Source organism: Lepidochelys kempii, chromosome 2, assembly GCF_965140265.1.
Source record: "Lepidochelys kempii isolate rLepKem1 chromosome 2, rLepKem1.hap2, whole genome shotgun sequence".
NCBI classification, from domain to species: domain Eukaryota; kingdom Metazoa; phylum Chordata; order Testudines; family Cheloniidae; genus Lepidochelys; species Lepidochelys kempii.
This window is the reverse complement of record NC_133257.1, coordinates 77,259,137-77,281,657: the sequence shown is the minus strand read 5'-3', so window position 1 is coordinate 77,281,657 and position 22,521 is coordinate 77,259,137. Positions and strand designations below refer to the sequence as shown.

Sequence of the window (22,521 nt, the reverse complement as noted above, 5' to 3'; positions counted from 1 at the left end):
TTTGGGTTTCTTGCCCCTTCTTTGTTGTTTATGCAGGTGACTGTAGTTGTGTTTTCTGACTGAACCGTAGGTGATTTCTCTCCAGGGAGATCTAAAACTCACATTTCTAGCTTGACTGCTCTGAGTTCTAGAAGGTTCATGCTGTATCTTTTTTCTCCAGGTTTGAGGTTCCCTGGGTGGTTTGAAAACCCAGATGAACACTCCAGCCCTCCAGTATAGCATTGGTAATAAGGACAAGAGGCTCTTGAAGACACATGGGCAGGCCTTTGCAGACATTAACATGGAAAGTCCACCACTCTAGGGAGCTGAGTATCTGGATTTAGACTTGCACTTGGACTTTCATGTGTTCCAGCAAGTGGTTGCATGTTCTTAGGAGGAAGATTTAAGGCACCAGATGTGTGATCTTGCCCAAAGAGTGATTCCTATTCACGATACCAGAAGGCCCAGAAGCTGAAGACGCCATGCTATAGCAGGACATCTACAGGTTTGTAAAAAACTGTTAAGATCCCAGATCTTCTGGAATCTTTCAGGTGACAAATTTTTGCTATCATGGTTTCTGTATCCACTCTCCGGTGAGAGATGCTGGTTGAAGGAATCAGGGAGCTCTTTTTGATGTTGATGATAAAGCCATTCACTTTCAGAAAGTCCAGACTGAGAGCTATGGCTTTCTGCACTTTGGCTTGGGAAGGGACGTAGGTGGTCGAGGAAGGGACGTAGGTGGATACCCTCTGCCCTAAACCTGACTATGATCATTACCAGCACCTCTGTAAAGATGCTGGGGACCGAAGACAGTTCGAAGGGGAGCATTTCATTCTGGTAATAGTTTCTCCATAAGTGAATCTCAGGAGTCTGTGGTTACATGACCTTATGACGATAAGGAGATAGGCATATATTGACATCAAGGAGTCTCCTTGAAATAAGGAGGACAGTGCTGAGGCCAAGGTCTCCATTCAGAACTCTGTCTCTCTCATTCATATGTCGAGCCTCTTGCGGCAGAAGATGGCCTCCACCTTGATACTCTTTTGAGTATACAGAAGATGGAGTAAAACCCTAAAAATCTCTCTTCTGAGAGCACACTTTCTAATATTCTTACTTCAAGATAAGAAATCTCATTCTGGATCAGCTTGTGTTTTATGGGTACTGGATGAAGAAGAGTTGAGGGCTCCATCTCATCCTAAGGGAGTACCTCAGCTCACTATATCCCTCACCCACTTGTCCGCTGTGGATACATATCACTGCTCTGTGAAGTGAGAAATTCTGCCTCCTAGCTTCAGCCATAGGTGTGGACACATCCAGTCACTGTCACTTACTGAGGCTGGGAGGGACTGCTCAGATTTCGCCATATTTTCCACCACCAGTTGCTCCAGCTTTTCCTCAAACAGGATGGAGCCTATAAACTTTCCTAAGCATAGAACCTGTTTAGAATGGGAATTCATTTTTCAAGGCAGAGCCACACCTAGCACCTGTCTGCTAAGCTATCTTGCCATGGCGCTGGCTGACAAGCTTGATACATTCACTGAAAGGTGAAGAGATACAAAAGAGTAGGGCTTGAATCAGGGTAATCTCTGTCCCTTAGAGCCATGAGATCCTCCAGCCAGAAGAGAGATGCCCTAGCAAAGCATGTTGCTGTCAGAGATGCTCTTTCAGGTAGCCAAAGAGGCCTCAAAGTCTTTTCTGAGTGTGTCCTCCACTTTCTTATCTGTATGATCCTTAGGGTAGGATTTTCCTTGAGGGGATAACCATGTCCCTTACTAGGGTTTCAATAATAGCACTGACCTTTGAGACCTCAGCAATGGAGTTTTGTGGCTCCTGCAACCTGCAGAACTGGAGGTCATTTTTACTGATCTGTTTGCCTTTGTCGGGCTTGTTCCCACTCCTCTCTGATCACATCCTCAAAGGAGGAGTGCAGAGGAATAGCTGCCTCCAAAAATTCTAGGTAACAATTCCCCCAAACCTCTAATTCAAGAAAGCAGTACATAACAAAAGATGCACTCTAATTGTAGGTGTTGAATACTGTCTTAATTGTGGCACAAATGCCAGAACACATTACACAGAAGAAAATGTATATTAAAACATTAGGTATTAGTCAGAATACTGGGCCAAATTCTGCTAAGCATTATTACATATGTTCAAGTAAGTTTTATTCAAGAATTCTGTTTAACAGTTTGTATTCTGGTTTAACAGAACCAGATGTAATAGATAAGGATATAAATTAAGGTGAAATTATAAACTTACTCATGTAAGGCAGCTTTTCTGGACAAGCCTGGTAAGGAGAATATGTGAAGTTTTCTGGAAGATACATTGTTGTTTGAGCAAGGTAGTCACTGGAATTGTTGCCTTCAGGATAATCTTAAAGAAAAAAAAAACAGTTTATTCTTGAAAAAATGAAAGTTTCCCAACGGCTTCTCATCAATATATCACTATGCCAGGGAGATTGTTTTGCATCTTATCCTGTCATCACTGCATAAACTTTATGTTTGCTGCAAGTTCTGACAGTGAAGATAAAAACAGTCTCTGAACCATTATCAAGTTGATCCTCATGAATTCCAATCTATTTACACCAGCTCTTGATAAATCTATTTCTTACAGAAGACTAAATTTCAGTTTCACAAGTGACTTTGTAAAGAGTAACCACTCTTCTCTTCCCTATTACTTGACCAAGTTAGGAGAGTATAGAGGGCGGAGAGAAAATGAAAGGTGCTTAGATCTAGGTTTTTGTAAACCTATGTATAAACAAGCTATATCACTGTCATGAAGAAACAGACTTTACTTTTTTAAAAATAATTAAATAGGAAACATTCTTACCTGTGCCATTCAGAGTAGCATTTTTATTAGTGTACAATCTGATCAGATGTCCTATTGTTTTCACATTTTCTCTCAACATTATGCCTCGAGCTTGCACCATAAAGAGATAGGTGTTTGCTGTAAAACACAAAAGTGACTATTCCATATCAAACTTAATTCAATAGTATTTCATTTATAATGTCATCAAATCAATACTGAACAATGTTGGAGTTCAAGGTTAGCCCTCAAAAACCTATTAGATCCAGAGGAGGATCCACAGAGTAAAACCTAAAAATATTTAGGGTAAAAAAATCAAGATTCAGACAAGAGGAAAAACATTAATTCATATTCCTAGACCTAACTGAAAGGGTAAAAATATAAAATTAAGGTTTCAATTATTATTTATTATTAACACAATTTTATTATCCTCCACCCTGCAAAAAACCTATTAAGATACAGCATTGAAAAAATCAACTTACCCATAATAAGTTTTATGTATTAGAGGAGAAAGAGAGAAAGAGATAAATATTTTTAGAAGAGAAATAAACTTAACCCACAAATGCGTCTATTTCCTACTTCTTGACTGTTTGTAAGGGTATGCTAAAATCTACCTCTGTTCATTCACCACAAGGTGGAAGTACTAAACAGCAGCTATGCCATTTTACAATTATATAACACCAATCATTGAAAAATCTCAAAAATACAACAGAACCCGGTTTACTGGATCCTCCATTATCTGGCTCGCCATATTAATCAAGGAACCAGCACACACAGGTTCAGAAGTGGGTGATCTCCTGTGGCCGCTAGATGGTGCTGCAGCCTCTCACTTTGCCATTCTTCAGATTACCTGAATTTTTGATTATCTGATCTGGCTCCGGCCCCAATTAGATCAGCTAAACAGGGTTCTGCTGTACTAAAAGTCAGTTTCCCTGTGAAGTAGTTATTAGAGACATTACAGGTTAGCAAACTCAGGTACACAGAGTCTAAATGATTCACACAAAATGACAGCATATCAGTAACAGAACCAAGAATCCTATCTCTCATATTAGTGAATTAAAGCCATAGATAGAGCTCATATAATACTATCTTTGTCCTGAATAGAAAAGTGAGAAAGACATACAAATCTGAAAGATAAAATGTTCTGTTGCCTTCTAAATAGGCACAAGCATAAATGGGGTCCATACGACTTCAGTAATCTACAAGTGGATGGACAAATTCCTTCTGAAAATCAGTTTTCATACAGGGTAGCAAAGTGGATCATCTCTGTCCTTTCACATATGCCAAGCATGCAAAGACTCATGCTTTTGAAAAATTTCTCTACTGACTACCTTACAGCATAGCAACATAGCATCATTAATAAGGACACCCAATAAAAGCTTTTGAACAGTGGTTCCCGACCTGTGGTCCACAGAACACTTGCTGGTGGTCCACAGAAAGCTGGCTGGTCATGTGGCACTGACTCATATTTCTATTTGTTAAACTGCATTAAAAAACAGCTAAAAATCCATTTTCAAAGCAAACCAATTGATAATTCTGTCCACCATATTATTCAACATCTGCATGAATTTGTTGGCAGAGTACACTAACACCAAAACCATCATCTCCTTTATGTCAAACAGAAGAGGGGAGCACTTTGAAACATCTTGCCTTTATAATATTCACCACTCTCAATGGCCTCTCCCCTCCGATTAGGAAGCATTACAGAGCATCTTGACTAGAGAGAGATAGAGAGGATTTACTTTTCCATGACTGAAAACTAAATTTCATATTTCCTTCTTTCCTGGTTGGACATTTCAATGTAATTTTACTATATAACTGTTCAGTCCTCTGACATCTGTATGTACTAAGTATAACAAAAACTTTAAGACAATGTGTGTGTATTGACTGATCAATACAGGAGTCAGGCGGCTAAAGGCATGAGGCCACAAGCACATTATAATTGATTAAAAACATACATCTTCATGTGTCTTAATGCAGTGGGTATTTAAAATTATTAATTGCTATTTTGACCATATGATTCCACCAAAACAAGCATCACAACATGTAAAATTTTCTCTTCTTCCTTTTTGCTGTCAGCCAGATTTCTTTTCTCTGTTGCTCTGTACTCCCTACTCAAAAATTAAACCTCCAGACCCTGAGAGGAAGTAAGAAAATTCTGTGTCATATACCTTCAAATATACAGAACAAGGTGACTAGTTTTCCCTTAAAAGATTGAATATGCTGTGATGATGGTAAGCAATTCAAGGAACATGTCCATTTAATAAAATGATCAGTCATACATACTGCATTAGAAAGCAAGGAAGATAGAGGTCAATGCTATCTAATCAGTGTTTTTTGTTACTGTTATTTTGTTTTGCGTTTTGTTTGTTTCATTTTGTAATTTAATAAAAAGGGGATCAGGTGCCTACAAGCCACATGAAATGCAAACCCAAAATTTAATGCTGCATCTGCATAAAAAGAATTAAAAAAAAATAAAATAAAAGTTTGGCTAGTTGAGAAAAAGAACATCCTAACAAAACCAGGTGGGATTTTGAATCCCTCTTCATTAGAGGACAAGTTATGAAGGCCTGCAAAGCAGAGCTAGCATGATATATTTTTTGACAATTTTTTTTTTTCCAAATCAGAAAGTGTTAGGTCATCAAAACCAAAACTGTTCATGGAAAAGAATTAGTTTCTACGAATTTCCCATTTTGGCTTTGAAAAAAACAACATCCTTCTAAACAAGAGGTCATTTTGAGAAATCAAAATTACTTTGTTTCAAAATGTTGAGTTAATTTACATTAGAAAAATGTTTAAAAGAGTTAAAATCCAAATGAACTGTTTTGATTAACCCATTTAAAAAAAAAAAATCATGAAAAATTTTGAGATTGACCTTTCCTCCAAATTCGGGATAAGAATATTTTTTTTTAACTCTATACATCCCATGGGATAAGAAAACCATTTGCCATCTGGTTCTCTCTGAAAGAATAAAGAAATGTTCAACACTACAGAGTATAAATTTGATCTAGTTGGTATTTCTGAAACCTGGTGGGATGATTCATACAATTGGATGTTACAATCAGTGGTTATAACCTATTTAGGAAGGATCAAGTAGGCAAAAGTGTAAGGCCAGTGGCACTTTATGTCAAAAACTGCTTTACTTGTTTCCGAGTCATTGATAACTCAAAAGAAAATTATCCTGAATGCTTATGAACATAAGAATGACCATGTCTTCTGACAGTGGCTTCAAAGGCAATGAGCAGAACAGGGTAATTATCAAGTGGCTCCATCCCCTCTCATCCAGTCCCAGCTTCTGGTAGTCAGAAGCTTAGGGACACCCAGAGGATGGGATTGCATCCCTGACCATCTTAGCTAATAGCCATTGATGGACCTATCTTCCATGAAGTTATCTAATTCTTTTTTGAATCCAGTTATACTTCTGGCCTTCACTACATCCCCTGGGAATGAATTCCACAGGTATACTGTGTGTTGTATGAAGTACTTCCTTTTGTTTATTTTAAAACTGCTGCCTATGAATTACATTGGGTGATCCTTGGTTCTTGTCTTAAGAGCAACTGTAAACAACACTTCCTTATTCACTTTCTCCACATCTGGCATGGACCACTGTCAGAACACAGGCTACTGAGCTAGATGGGCCATTGGTCTGACCTGGTATGGTTGAATAGCCCAAAAGATATAAAGCACAAAATGGGGTATTAGTTGGGGTCTACTACAGACCACCAAATCACACTAGGGAACAGGACTGACCACCTCCTTACGCACCTATCTATAATATTTAAGACAAAAAACAGTGTAATCATGGGGGACTTCAATTTGAGTGACATATGCTAAAGGTCTCATGCTGCCCGAACTAAAACATCCTGGGAATTTCTAAACATTACAGATGATACTATCCTAACACAAAGAGTGTTGCAACAAGATGGAATTCCTTACTGGACCTTGTTCCTAACAGCTAAAGAGGAACTGATCACAGAACTAAAAATAAATGGTAGCTTAAGTACAAGTAATCAAGTTTTGATCATATTTATAATGTGCAAGCCCAATAATAGCCCAGACACTTAGTGTTTTAATAGGGCCATTTCATAAACCTGAAAACAATTTCGAGCCAAATCTGCTAGGAGGAAGAATTTAATCAGAAAAATGTAAATGATAATTGGAAGTCATTTAAGAACACCTTACGGGATGCCCCAAAAGCCACAACCCCATAACTGAGGAAGAAGGCCTTGCTGGTTAAAAAACTGACCTGGTATAGAGGGAAAGTGAAGGCAGCTATAATTTTTTTAAAATATATAACAAATGGTAGAAAGTACAACTTGATAGTAATGAATATAAATCAGAAACTAGGAATTGTAAGAGAAAAAAATGATAAGGGAATCAAAGGGACACAAAGAGGAATCCATGGCCAGCAGAGTTAAGGACAATAAGTATATAAGAAGGATTTTTAAAATATATGAAGAGCAAAAAGAATCTTGACAATGGTACTGGTTCATTATTAGATGGAAATGGTAGAATTATCAATAATAATGAAGAAGAGGTAGAACTATTAAATAAACATTTCTGTTCTGTATTGGGGGGTGGGGGAAGGGAACAGAGGATTCAACCTCAATATATGAGGTTCCATTCCACTAATATCTCTAAAAGATGTTAAACAGAAGATACTAAAGTAAGATATTTTCAAATCAGCAGATACAAATAACTTGCATCACAGAGTTTTACGTTGATTTGGAGCACTGGGGAAGTTCCAAAAGACTGGAACAAAGGTAGTGTTGTGCCAATATTTAAAAGAGGTAAATGGGATGACTCAGGTAATTATAAGCCTGATGTTGACCTCTGGCAAGATAATGGAAAAGCTGATACAAGACTCGATTAAAAAAAAAATTAAAGGAAGGTAATGCAAATCAACATGAGTTTATGGAAAATAAACCTTGTCAAATTAACTTGATATATTTTTTGATGAGATTTCAAGTTTGGCTGATAAAAGTTCTGTAAGGTATTTGACATTGTGCCACAGGACATTTTGATTAAAAAACAGTAGCATATATCCCCATAAAAACTTAAAAAACAAAAAACAAAACAGAAGTAGATTGTTATCCTGCTCTCAACTCCCAAAAAGGAGGGCTGGTGGACTGCCTTTAGGCTGGCTCTTGTCTGGCATGGGTCACCATACGAGGAGTCATGCTGCCACCAGCACAGCTCTCAGGGTCATGGGGGCATACAAGCCTTCCCACTACATTGAGATTTAGTCCATGGGGAAGGATTCAGAATCACTAGTCACATTGAGAAGTTCTAGCTTTAAGTTTTGGGAGTTCCCAGCCATTCTCACACTGAAGGTCTGAGACCCAAGAGTGAGAATAAGATTCTCATCAGGAGCATGTTTGAAGTTATGGTTAATCTGCCTCTACTATTCTTAAAGTAATGTTCCTTGTTATTTTAAAGTGGTCAGCTTTAAAAGAGCACTTTTGTATTCCAACTGTTCAAACTGGTGCTTTTCTCTGCTTTGTTTGAAGCTTTTGTATCTAGCCTTTCAGGAAATCTCCAGAGACTATTAATTCCCCAAGCTTGTATTTAAAAGATTTTCCAACTGATGAAAGCTTTTCCCTTAGAAACCAATGTAAAAATCAGTTAGATGAATTAATACTTCAACGACAACTCTTTACCCTTAAGCAAGTAACTTGTTTTTAAAACATTCATTTTAACCTTGAGGGACTGACCCCTGAGAGAAATCGGATTTAAAAACATGACTCCTATAAGAAGTTTATTTTTCTGGTAAACATGGGATGAGATTCCACTGGAAGAATCTCGGAGCAGTTCTTTCAAAGGCCTACCATATTCCCAATCTGCCCCTCCTCTTCCTCATGATCATATGGCTCCTTCCTTGGATGCCTTCATATATTCCAAGACTATAAGCTAAAAATAATGTAATGTACTTTGGTTTTTGAACTCCTCGCTTTGGATATACACACACTAAAATATTTGCTGCTTCCAAATTCTGAATGCAATTCTAAAATGTTGTAAATGAAGTTACTTTCACAATAAAAATGCCAAGCATTCTGGAATAGCAGGTTACAGAACACAAGGTTCATTTAAAAAAACAGGCAAGAATAACCACAGTCCTCACCACATTCGTAAATAAATGCAAATATCATTTCTTTGAGATCACTTTCCCTCAACCAGGTCCCCAAAGAGAGAAAAAATCCTCTATAAGTTAAGTTCTTTCTTCTGCAGCATGCAAAAAGATACTATTATTTCTAATTGTAGTTACTTTGCTGCATTATGGGCATCCATACAGTCAAAAAAAAAAAAAAAAAAAAGAGACTGTGGCCATAAACGTATTTGGATTACAGACTTAAAAGGGTCCATCTTTTGTGACATTATTTAGAACTAGACTAGATAAAACACCTGAGAATGTTATAGGGAATCATTCTACATTAGCAGAGAGGATGGAAAAATTAACTAATGGGTCTTCTTCATCTCCAGCTTCTGTAGTTCACTGGGCTGTGTAGTTTGCTGAGGTGGGCTGATCAGGAGACAGTTAAAAGCAACTGCCTCTGGGCCTCAGTTCCTCAGCTATACAATGGGAAAATTCAATCTCACCTCACAGGGCAGGGTGGATAAATCTTTTTTTAAAAAAATAAATAAATAAAATAAAAATAAAATAAAAATTGAATTTTTTTGAAAAAAGGCTTTTTGAGGAAAATACTAAGATACATTACAGCTCAAAGATATCTCATCATGAAATAGGGATTGAAATGCTAATTATGTAGTATGAGACAATATATTAATTAAGAAAAGTTTTGTTAACAAGTTCCAATAATTCATGGATTAAGGACCCAATTTTATGGAGATCCAGGGGCTTCTGTATAGATTATTTAGGTTAATCTTTCTATCTACTCAATTGGACTCAGTGCTCAGTCTAGAAGATACCATCAGAGATGCTTAGTTTTGCAGTTCTCAAACTGTGGATTTGTGTCTCCAGAGATAACATGCTCGTTAACAGCAAAAAATGTAAATAAAATAAATAAATGAAGAATGTATAGAGGTGAGAAATAACAGATCTCAATCCTACTGTCCCTCTGCAAATTTGTACACACCGAGTCAATCCTTTTCCTCTCTCTAAAACTGAAAAGTGTCAAAAAGTTAAACGAATAGCAGATTGTTGGGGGTGGAATAGATCTGAACAAGGAGAAGTCTGGAGATAAATGCAAGAAGGGAGGGACAGGCAGTAGAAACAAAAGTGAAAGTGTTTGAGCAGCACATTCCAGAACTCTTGAGGTCTTTCTGAGTGTAGCCTTCACTGATCTAGTGAGAGAATGGTATGGTAGATCACAGAAGGGAAAACCTATAATGGCAGCAGACCATAAAAGAGACCCAGTGTGGGAATATTTTACTGAAGTTCCTCTACCAGTGGGTAAGACAGGCATGCGTGCAAAATGCAAACAGTGCAACAAAAAAATCCAAGGCCTGCTTGCCTGAATGAAACAACATCATGAGAAATGTTCCTTCTCAGGAGGAAGCTGCGTTTAAGATGATGAAAGGAACATGTCTGAACATGCAGGATCTTCAGGATGGTAAACTTTTTTATTTCTTATTTCATTCTTAAGGACTGCCTGTCTTCCCTCTGGACTATTCTTGAATTCTCATGTTTGAGCAAAAAATATAGTTGTTACTCTATGGTACTATCATTTTAGATGCAGTTGTGATAAAAAATAAATAGTTGAAATAGGCAGATCTTCCTTTTACAATTTCATCGTTAAAGCAGTACTGAGTGTCAGTGAATGCAATGAGTCATAGAATATCAGGGTTGGAAGGGACCTCAGAAGGTCATTGAATCCAACCCCTGCTCAAAGCAGGGCAATCCCCAACTAAATCATCCCAGCCAGGGCTTTGTTAAGCCTGACCTTGAAAACCTCTAAGAAAGGAGATTCCACCACCTCCCTAAAGTAACCCATTCCAGTGTTTCACCACCCTCCTAGTGAAGAAGTTTTTCCTAACATCCAACCTAAACCTCCCACACTGCAACTTGAGACCATTACTCCTTGTTCTGTCATCTGCTACCACTGAGAACAGTCTAGAGCCATCCTCTCTGGAACCCCCTTCCAGGTAGTTGAAAGCAGCTATCAAATCCCCGTCTCATTCTTCTCTTCCACAGATGAAACAATCCCAGTTCCCTCAGCCTCCCCTCATAAGTCATGTGCTCCAACCCCCTAATCATTTTTGTTGCCCTCCGCTGGACTCTTTCCAGTTATTCCACATCCTTCTTGTAGTGTGGGGCCCAAAACTGGACACAGTACTCCAGATGAGGCCTCACCAATGTCGAATAGAGGGGAATGATCACGTCCCTCGATCTGCTGGCAATGCCCCTATTTATAAAGCCCAAAATGCCATTAGCCTTCTTGGCAACAAGGGCACACTGTTGACTCATATCTAGCTTCTCGTCCACTGTAACCCCTAGGTCCTTTTCTGCAGAACTGCTGCCTAGCCAGTCGGTCCCTAGTCTGTAGCAGTGCATGGGATTATTCTGTCCTAAGTACAGGACTCTGCACTTGTCCCTGTTGAACCTCATCAGATTTCTTTTGGCCCAATCCTCTAATTTGTCTAGGTCCCTCTGTATCCTATCCCTACCCTCCAGTGTATCTTCCACTCCTCTCAGTTTAATATCATCTGCAAACTTGCTGAGGGTGCAGTCCATGCCATCCTCAAGATCATTAATGAAGATATTGAATAAAACCGGCCCCAGGACTGACCCTTGGGGCACTTCGCTTGATACCGGCTGCCAACTAGACATGGAGCCATTGATCACTACCCATTGAGCCCAACGATCTAGCCAGCTTTCTATCCACCTTATTATAGTCCATTCATCCAGCACATACTTCTTTAACTTGCTGGCAAGCATACTGTGGGAGACCGTATCAAAAGCTTTGCTAAAGTCAAGGAATAACACGTCCACTGCTTTCCCCTCATCCACAGAGCCAGTTATGTCGTCATAGAAGGCAATTAAGTTAGTCAGCATAACGTGCCCTTGGTGAATCCATGCTGACTGTTCCCGATCAGTTTCCTCTCCTCTAAGTGCTTCAGAATTGATTCCTTGAGGACTTGCTCCATGATTTTCCCAGGGACTGAGGTGAGGCTGACTGGCCTGTAGTTCCCCGGATTCTCCTTCTTCCCTTTTTTAAAGATGGGCACTACATTAGCCTTTTTCCAGTCGTACGGGACCTCCCGCAATCACCATGAGTTTTCAAAGATAACGGCCAATGGCTCTGCAATCACATCCGCCAACTGCTTTAGCACCCTTGGATGCTGTGCATCCGGTCCCATGGACTTGTGCTCGTTCAACTTTTCTAAATAGTCCTGAACCACTTCTTTCTCTACAGAGGGCTGGTCACCTCCTCCCCATGCCTTGCTGCCCAGTGCAGCAGTCTGGGAGCTGACCTTGTTCGTGAAGACAGAGGCAAAAAAAAGCATTGGAGTACATTAGCTTTTTTCACATCCTCTGTCACTAGGTTGCCTCCCTTATTCAGTGAGGGGCCCACACTTTCTTTGACTTTCTTCTTGTTGCTAACATACCTGAAGGAACCCTTCTTGTTACTCTTAACATCTGCTAGCTGCAACTCCAAGTGTGATTTGGCCTTCCTGATTTCACTCCTGCACGCCTGAGTAATATTTTTATACTCCTCCCTGGTCATTTGTCCAATCCTCCACTTCTTGTAAGCTTCTTTTTTGTGTTTAAGATCAGCAAGGATTTCACTGTTAAGCCAAGCTGGTCGCCTGCCATATTTACTATTCTTTCTACACATCAGGATGGTTTGTCCCTGTAACCTCAATAAGGATTCTTTAAATACAACCAGCTCTTCTTTCTCCCTCGGTGAGTAATACTAAATAAGTAGAATGACGGTAATAATTAAATAACTGCATTGACTTATTTTGTTTAGGAGAATCCATCCTCAACATACAGAATTCTGAAGACTATCCACCTTCAAGATCACCATCATTTTCTATAGTTTCAGAGTAACAGCCGTGCATCTGATGAAGTGAGCTGTAGCTCACGAAAGCTTATGCTCAAATAAATTGGTTAGTCTTTAAGGTGCCACAAGTACTCCTTTTCTTTCTGCTAATGATAGTGTTTCAGTCACACCATGTATGTCACATAGCCACGGTATATCACCTGTAGAAAAAAGGAAAAAAAATCCCTATCATCCAGAAACAACCATAGATAAATTTGTGTTAAGAACCAGCAGATTACAAAAAGATGTAATTGATGAAAAAGACTCTCCTTTCTGTATGATTGAGAACCCACACTTCATTAACATGTTTCAGTCATTAAGACCAGGATACAGTCCACCCAAGAGAGCAGATGTCACAAGCCAAATTGCTGGATAAAGTGTATGAAAGAGAAATTGAGCAGTGTGCAAAAGGTCTAGAGGATGAAATTGTTAACCTAAGCATTGATGGGTGGAGCAATGTCCATAATGATCCTGTTGTATATGTTTGTGTGACAATAGAAGGGAATGTCTTCCTACAGAAAAAAATGATACACCAGGAAATGCACGCATAGCAGAATACTTAAAAGAAGTTGCAGTAAAAGCTGTAACAAACTGTGAAAAAAAATTCAATTGTCTAGTATGCATCTTGGTCACAGACAATGCTCCAAATGTATCTAAGATGAGAAGAAATGATTTAGAAAAGAGTCCCAAGCTAATAACATATGGTTGCAGTGCTCATTTGATGCACCTCCTAGCCAATGACTTCAGTGTTCCAGAAATAAAGGCTAATGTTAAAACTGCAAAATACTTCCGTAACAACCACTTTGCAGCAGCTATTCTGAAAAAAGTGGGAGGAACCAAGCTAACTCTCCCACAAGATGTGCAATGGAACTCAGTAGTGGAATGTTTTGAGCACTATATCAAGAACTGGCCTAATCTGATGACAGTTTGTGAACCAAATGGTGAAAAAATAGATGGCACTGTCACAGCCAAAGTTCTCAACATTGGGTTTAAGAGAAATGTTGAACATATGCTGAGTACCCTGAAGCCTATTTCTGTAGCCTTGAACAAAATGCATGGAAATAGCTGTTTTATTGCTGAAAGGAGAGGAGTTGGCTATGACATGGACATCCAGCAATCATTCCTCCATAATGTCAACGCTAATAAACTTCAGAGCTAAGGGTGTTCGCTGATGTTTAAAGAAAGTCACACCAGTGGAAGTCACTTAAGCACTTGGATTCAGAGTCTGTTGAAGTGATAATCTCACTTTTAACAGCAGTAGCTTCTTCTGCTGGTGTAGAAAGAATATTTTCTTCCTTTGGACTAATCCATTCCAAATCGAGAAATGGTTTGGGACCTGAAAAAGCAGGAAAGCTTGTTTTTCCTTTTCCAGATTACGAACAAAAAGGAAAATGAAGGTGAAGACAACTGAGTTAGCCGCAGAAGCCAATATTTTAAGTTTCTCATGTCGACCTGGCTGACATAGTCTATTTAATTTTTGTTAAAAGAATGAGGACTACTTGTGGCACCTTAGAGACTAACAAATTTATTTGGGCATAAGATTTCATGGCCTAAAACCCACTTCTTGGGATTTTTTTTTAAATATATCACATAACTATTTTAGTTAAAAACAATGTTAACGAAAACAAACCTGATTTTAAAAAAACTTGAACGTTTAACTAAATGCAAAAATTCATATGCTTGTTTTGTTAAAATATTATATGTTTGCTGTTGAAGAAAAAAAATCCAGAATATACAACGTTGTTGTTTTAGTTAAATAAAACAATGTAAATGTCTGTCTGGTGATGTTCTCCTCCTAATACAGCCTGGCAAGAAAATCCTCCAAATATTAATGATTAACCTGTTGAATTGGAAAGAGTTCACCTCCCAATGACTTCATAAATATCTGCTTCAATTAACTTTGGTATATGAAATAACCAATCATTCATTTTCTGATATAGCTGTAAAACTAAATCTGAAAAGTTTTCAAAATAAATCACTTTAAAATGTAGAGAGTGTACCTTCTAAAAATGAAACCTAATCTATCTCTGAGTTGTGAAGAATATGTATTAAGGTTATAACAACCAACAAGAATGCACTTTTATGTAGAAATCCATGATTAAATCGAGTCTTCCTGACTAGTGATTTAAATCATGATTTAAATCAATTTGATTAAAATCAAATCCACCCTGTCACAGGGTATTTTAAAAATAAATTTATTAGGCTTTGTGAAGCACTCAGAACTATAGTGATGAGAACCATAGAAAAGCTCATAAAGGAAATTCTATAATCAAAGCAGTAAATAAGGCATGAAGCCACATGATGAATAATGAGGATAAAACAGAGATATTGCATATCCGCTCAGTGAGTGCTGTCCCTTTTGAGCACTAAATGAGGCAGTGATCCTGTGGAAAAAACATAAAATCCATAGAATAACCCATTTGCAGAAGAGGGCAAATTAGGATGGCAAAGGTAACCTTCATTTTGGCATTTCCTAACTTTTGAGTGCTTGACTTACAACCTTAATGTTCTTTTAATGTTGTTTCTTGTGGATAATATAAATAAAATACTACTGAAGTATTATGTACTTAGCAGAGAAATGGTATATCAATATGGCTCCCTTATTAGGATGTCTCCTTGAACTTGATTTATCTTAATGAAAATAAATGGTAATGATTTCTGTCTATTGGGAATAGTAGCATTAGCACAAAACATCTATTAAGAAGAGCACAATTGTTTAACCAGTTTTTAACTAACAAAGAAATTCTTAGTGCTGGTCTTTTGGTAAACCAGTTGCCTAGCAAAGATTAAGAGACATGTTTTTAGGGTATTCTGGGAGGAATGAGGAAGGAAGAGAGAAGACTGTTTCCAAAGAAAAGCGTAGTGCCAAATTTGGGGTGAATTATATTCCCAAATTGGTTTTGCCAATGTAAAAATGTCACTTTTTCCCTCTGTAAGTGGAAAATTGATGATGCTTTGTCAGTGTTGCCAACTCTTACAATTTTATCATAAGTTAAGAAAAACATCAAATTTTGCCTAAACACTAGCTTTTGGAAGCAAGAGACTGTCCAGAAATCGCAGCTTTCATCTAAAGCAGAGTTTTTAGTCTTCAAGGTAATTGAGAAAAGCTTGAAAATATAACCAATTGCTCTCTACAGGCTCAGAAATCAGAAGACAAATTAAAAGAACCCAAAATTTATTTTTAAATAAATATCATGAGTGTTTAGGGCCTTCCTTATTTTTGCATGCTTGGGTTTGGCAATACTGCTGTTTGCCTATGTAACTGCTCAACAGTGTGGCCCAGTAACTTCAAAGTGTTTTTATAAGTAGATCGTTGCAACCATGATGACTATTGGAATTTTAAAGAAACATATTGGAAACAATTCACACTGCTGAAATAAGATTATCATAGCACTCCACTGACGTGGTGCAGACATTTCAGAGCTACTATTATCGCCACTGTAGCAAGCAAGATTTGATTTCAGAACTCAAACACTTTTTTAAAGGTTCAAAAGACATACTTTTTCATCTCCATCTATGGCTAACTTAAAAATCTGCTGAATCTACATCAATCCACCTGAGATTTGATACATGGTCCTCAATTAAGAAAGAATATTTTTGCCAATTCTGGAGTGGTAGGAAAGTAAGAAATTTCATTTGTGGAAGTCTTCAGTGACTTTTTGGAAAAGGAGATAAAAATATCTGATTTCTTTATCGTTCCTGAATTTGAAGTAGTGCTTTTGAATATTTTTAGAAAAGCTGGATGCTGTAAGTTTTCAAGCTGTGCACCATGGACACTTGGACTTCTGCATTTGGATGCATTCTTTGTAAGCTTTATAGGCACGTCTACATGCTATTTTGCAGGTTCTAAACCCAGTGGAGGCTCCTAGGGAACTAGTAAGTAGAAATGACAAGTTTATCAGAAGTTAAGAAATCTGCAAATACAGTTTTGAAAACAATTTTGGTACAACAGCAAAGTAAAAATCAGAAGCAGGAAGCCTGACAAACACTTAGTGGGGCCACTGGACAATTGAGGTTCTAATGTAGCACTCCAGGAAGATAAGGCAATTGAGGAGAACCTAAATTAATTCTTTGCATTAATCTTCACTCCAGAAGATGTGAGGGAGACTTCCACCCCTGAGACATTCTTTTTGGGTGCAAATCTGAGGAACTGCACAAGATTGAAGTGTCAATAGGAAAGGTTCTGGAATGAATTGATAAATTAAACAGTAATAAGCCATCAGGACAAGATGGTATCCACCCAAGAGTTCTGAAGGAACTCAAACATGAAATTGTAGAACTACCAACTGTGGTATGAAACCTATCATTTAAATCAGCTTCTGTACCAGATGACTGGAGAGTAGCCAATGTGACACAAATTTTTTAAAAAGGCTCCAGAGGTGATCCCTGACCAGTACGCCTAACCAGTACCAGGCAAATTGGTTGAAACTATAGTAAAGAACAAGAATTACCAAGTACACAGTTTATTGGGGAAGAGACAACATGGCTTTTGTAAAGGGAAATCATTCCTCAACCATCTATTAGAATTGTTTGGGCGGGGGGGTCAACAAATGTGGACAAGAGTGATCCAGTAGATATAGTATACTTGGACTTTTGATGAGGTCCTTCACCAAAGGCTCTTTATGCAGAGTAAGCAGTCATGGGATAAGAGGGAAGGTCCTCTCATAAATCAGGAACTGGTTAAAAGATAGGAAACAAAGTGCAGGAATGGACAGTTTTCAGAATGAAGAGAGGTAAGCGGCAATGTCCCCTAGGGATCTGTGTTGAGAGCAATGCTGTTCAACATATTAAAAAATTATCTGGAAAAAGGGGTAAACACTGAGGTGGCAAAATTTGCAGAGGATACAAAATTACTCAAGATCATAGTCTGCTTTGAACCTAAGAATTACAAAGGGATCTCACAAAACTGGGTGACTGGCCAATGAAATGGCAGATGACATTCAATGTTGATAAATGCAAACTAATGCACACTGGAAAACATCATTCCAACTATACATACAAAATGATGGGGTCTAAATTAGTCACCACCACTCAAGAAAGAAATTATGTATTCATTGTTCGCAGTTCTCTGAAAACATCTATTCAATGTGCAACAACAGTAAAAAAAGCTAATAATGTTAAGAACCATTAGGAAAGGGATAGATAATAAGACATTAACAAAATAAGACAAAGTATCATAATGCTACCATATAAATCCATAGTATGGCCACACCTTGAATTCTGTGTGTAGTTCTGGTCACCCATATCAAAAGATATATACTAGAATTGGAAAAGGTACAGAGAAGGGAACAAAAATGATTAAGGGTATGGAACAACTTCCATATGAAGAAAGATTACAAAGATTGTCATTTTTCAGCTTGGAAAAGATGACTAAAGGGGGATATGATGCAGATCTATAAAATTGTGACTGTTGTGGAAGACAATAGGAAAGTGTTATGTGAAGGAGTAAACAACACAAGAACCAGGGCTTGCCCAGTGAAATTAATAGGCAGCATGTTTAAAACAAGCAAAAGGAAGTACTTTTTCACACAATGCATAATGAATCTGTGGGACTCATTAGCAAGGGATGCTGTGAAGGTCAAAACTATAGCATAGTTCAAAAAAGAACTGGATAAGTTCAGGGAGGATAGGTCTATCAATGGCTCTGATTGCCCCTAGCCTCTGATTGCCAGAAGCTGGGAGGGAATGAATCACTTGATGATTGTCTGTTCTATTCATTCTCTCTGAAGCACCTGGCATAGTATACAGTCTTCTGACAGTGGTCAAAGCTAGATGGACAATTAGTCTGACCCAATATGGTCATTCTTATGTTCAATTCTAGCAAGCAGATCACCATTAATTAGCACAGATGACATCAAGATTTACAAACTATTTCAAAAATGAAAATAATTCTGGATGATTGTTACCTACCTTACTTTTTCTATGAAGAATTTTGAGTAATTTCCTTACTGTAGGTGGTATCCCTGTGAATGTATTTTCATGACAATTGATTAACAGCATCATTATTGTGGGGAAATTTAGAAATTTTCTTTCCCCTCTGGTTTCCACCTCCCATTTCATCTATAAAGAACACAGCCAAAGTGTATAAGAATATGTTGTTGCTGGGTTTTTTTTTTGTCAGTTCAACTAGATTCTACTTGCTTGACATTTATTGTCCACCTAAAAGGCACTTGAAATATTAGACAAACAAGGTGGGTGAGATAATATCTTTTATTGGGCCAACTTCTGCTGGTCAGAGAGACAAGCTTTTGAGCTTACACAGAGCTCTTCTTCAGATCTGGGAAATGTACTCAGTGTCACAGCTAAATACAAGGTGGAACGGATTGTTTAGTATAAGTAGTTAACACACGTTTCAAGAGACCATTCAAGGTGAAGTGGCCTATTAACACTCTCCAGTCATAGGTGGGAAAGGAGAAAAAAAGGTAAAGGGGGGAAATTTAGTAGGTTATAGATTGTTGTAATAAGCCATAAATCCAGTGTCTCTATTCAGTCCATGATTTTTAGTGTTTAGCAAAGTCATGAACTTAAGCTCCCGGGCTCGTCTTTTGAAGGTGTTGTGCATGTTTTCTTCGAGGATGAGGACTAAGCCCTGGTCTACACTAGGACTTTAGGTGGAATTTAGCAGCGTTAAATCGATGTAAACCTGCACCTGTCCACATGATGAAGCCCTTTATTTCGACTTAAAGGGCTCTTAAAATCGATTTCCTTACTCCACTCCTGACAAGTGGATTAGCGCTTAAAATCGGCCTTGCCGGGTCGAATTTGGGGTACTGTGGACACAATTCGACGGTACTGGCCTCCGGGAGCTATCCCAGAGTGATCCATTGTGACTGCTCTGGACAGCACTCTCAACTCAGATGCACGATTGTTTGCCGTTGCTCTGATACAGGCAGGGACGACTGACGACACGGCTTACAGGGTTGGCTTACAGGGAGCTAAAATCAACAAAGGGGGTGGCTTTACATCAAGGAGTATTTCAGGCAGGACTTCACGGAGGGTTCCAATAAGAAATGGTGCACCTAAGTTATTGTTCTTATTGGAACAAGGAGGTTAGTCTGGCCTCTGATTGATGCATGGCTAGATTTACCTCGCTGCACCTTCTCTGTGAGTGACTGCAGTGTGACCTAGAGGAATGAGTCCCCTAGATGGGGGTGGGGGGGTTTGCAAATGAGTACAAAACAAATCTGGTCTATTTCTTGTTTTGATCCACTCCATCTATCTTTTACATCTTTGGCTGGCAGCAGACGGTGCAGAAGGACTGCATGCCATCCACATCTCATGGCTGCTCGGCAGAAGATGGTACAATAGGACTGCTAGCCATCCTCATCTCTTGCCTGCCTGGCAGAAAATGATGCAATAGGACTGCTAGCAATCTGTATCACCTGCCTGCTCACCATAAGATGGTTCAACAGGACTGACTGCAGGACTAAAGAGAATGACTTGATCAAGTCACTCCAAATTTAGTCCCTGAGCCCATGTCTGTCTAGGCGCTCCTGATCGACCTCACACAGGCGACCAGGAGCACCTCGGACATGACGATGACAGCTACCAGTCCTATTGCACCATCTGCTGCCACAAGGCAATGGGTTGCTGCTGCTGTGTAGCAATGCAGTACCGCGTCTGCCAGCACCCAGGAGACATACGGTGACAGTGAGCTGAGCGGGCTCCATGCTTGCCGTGATATGGTGTCTGCACAGGTAACTCAGGAAAAAAGGCGTGAAACGATTGTCTGCCCTTGCTTTCACGGAGGGAGTGAGGGAACGGGGGTCTGACGATATGTACTAAGAACCACCCGCGACAATGTTTTAGCCCCATCAGGCATTGGGATCTCAACCCAGAATTCCAATGGGCAGCGGAGACTGTGGGAACTGTGGGATAGCTACCCACGATGCAACGCTCCGGAAGTCGACTCTAGCCTCGGTACTGTGGAAGCACTCCACCGAGTTAATGCACTTAGAGCATTTTCTGTGGGGACACATACACTCGAATATATAAAACCGATTTCTAAAAAACCGACTTCTATAAATTCAACCTAATTTCGTAGTGTAGACATACCCTAAGAGTCAAATATAGAATGATTGTTTTGTGAAGCATATAAATAAGCACAGATTGTGAAAAGTAAATTGGATTACTTTCAGTTTTAATAAACCAAGATTTTTTTCAAAAACAGGTGAAGATTTTTTTAAACATGATTTTTAATATTACAGGTTCCCTTGTAACAGCCAATTAGTTATTCTTCTTCACTGAATGTTTAAATGGAAATACCTCATTCAAAAATAATCCATTATGATACATGGATTATGAATACAATACAGTTGTAATAAATCAATATTTGAATTCTGCAAGTGGTAATTAATCATTATCCTGGTTTAAAGTATTTTTAAAAAGCTAAATTCACTAAGTACAAGCTATTGATATCTACCATTTGCAAAATACAGACAGTGTCCTTAACAATATTTTAGAAGACCAAGACCAATAAGAGAAATGGCTCAACAGATACTTGTATGATACAAAACTAATTGGAAATGACAATTATTCATTTTCCATTTTCCACATATTTGTTTTACTAAATGCAATACATACAGAAGGAAGAGTTCCCTAAAGCACGCAATATACTAAAATATAATCAGAGATTTAAAACAAGTAAAAAAAAATTCAACGCCACAATAATTATGGAGACATGAGGAGTGATTTCATACTTAAACTTGCACTTTAAATCGGAACAAAGTAAAAATAAAAAATCCTTGTTTCACACTTCAATTGAATGTAGTCTCCAAATTTGTCACGATTACTCTTCAGGAGTAATTGACTGTGTCTTACTTTTTAGAAAAATATTTCTTCTGCAGTTAGTAAATGTTTTTAAATGCTTTCTTTTTATAAACTTTGTCCTGTTTCTCACTTTTCTTTGGTTTCCTACATCTAATCAATCACACCTCCCTTGCCCCAAATTCCACAGATAAAATCTTTAAAATAGGCCTCTTTGATTTTAAAATTAAACAGTTATTCCCTTTATTCTGGATAACTCAAATGAACTACACCAAGAAAAGCCAACTGAGCTGCTCAGATAAGTCAGCTACCTCCAAACCCCTGAAATGGATCTGCAAGTTCCCAAACTGGCAACTCAGGGTATGTCTTCACTACCCGCCGGATCGGTGGGCAGCAATCGATCCAGTGGGGATCAATGTATCTCGTCTAATCTAGATGCGATAAATCGACCCCCAAACGCTCTCTCATCAACTCCTGTACTCCAGCGCCGTGAGAGGCACAGGCAGAGTCGACAGGGGAACAGCAGCAGTCGACTCACCGTGGTGAAGACACCACAGTAAGTCAATCTAAGTATGTCGACTTCAGCTACGTTATTCACATAGCTGAAGTTGAATAACTTAGATCGATCCCACCCCAATGTAGACCAGGGCTCAGACTTCAACTCTACCTCTCTCATTGCTTCCTTCTTCCCATTACCTATTTAAAAAGGGAGTCTTGGAGGAGACCAGAAGAGAGGTAGAGAAGAGATGGGAAGATGAAGTCCAAATTGTCAGATACTCAGCTTGCAAAGGCAGCTGCTGCATCTAAAAAAATTCCTGTGCTTCATCAAAAGTTCCAGTTTGATGTATCAGAGAAGTACCTCAGACTAGGGGCTTTTTTACGCAGTGCTTTAACACTAGCATACTGCACACTAACTAGCCTGTGTGGACCCTGCTGGAACACACTGAAAGTTTCCAGTACATGTTAACAT

General features: G+C 38.6%; 1 protein-coding gene across 3 annotated transcripts in view; it reads right to left on the bottom strand.

Moving 5' to 3' along the window:
• B4GALT6 (beta-1,4-galactosyltransferase 6) overlaps nucleotides 1-22,521 on the bottom strand; it is a 51,500-nt gene that overhangs the window by 17,061 nt on the left and 11,918 nt on the right. For 2 of the 3 annotated variants that reach the window (XM_073331324.1, XM_073331323.1), the window contains exons 2-3: nucleotides 2,806-2,922; nucleotides 2,236-2,349 (exon numbers count right to left, since the gene is read on the bottom strand). In XM_073331324.1, the coding sequence (XP_073187425.1) occupies nucleotides 2,236-2,349; nucleotides 2,806-2,922 (231 nt within the window). Of the gene's footprint in view, nucleotides 1-2,235; nucleotides 2,350-2,805; nucleotides 2,923-18,695; nucleotides 18,749-22,521 lie in introns of those variants that run through there. The other variant, XM_073331325.1, reaches the window with a different exon arrangement.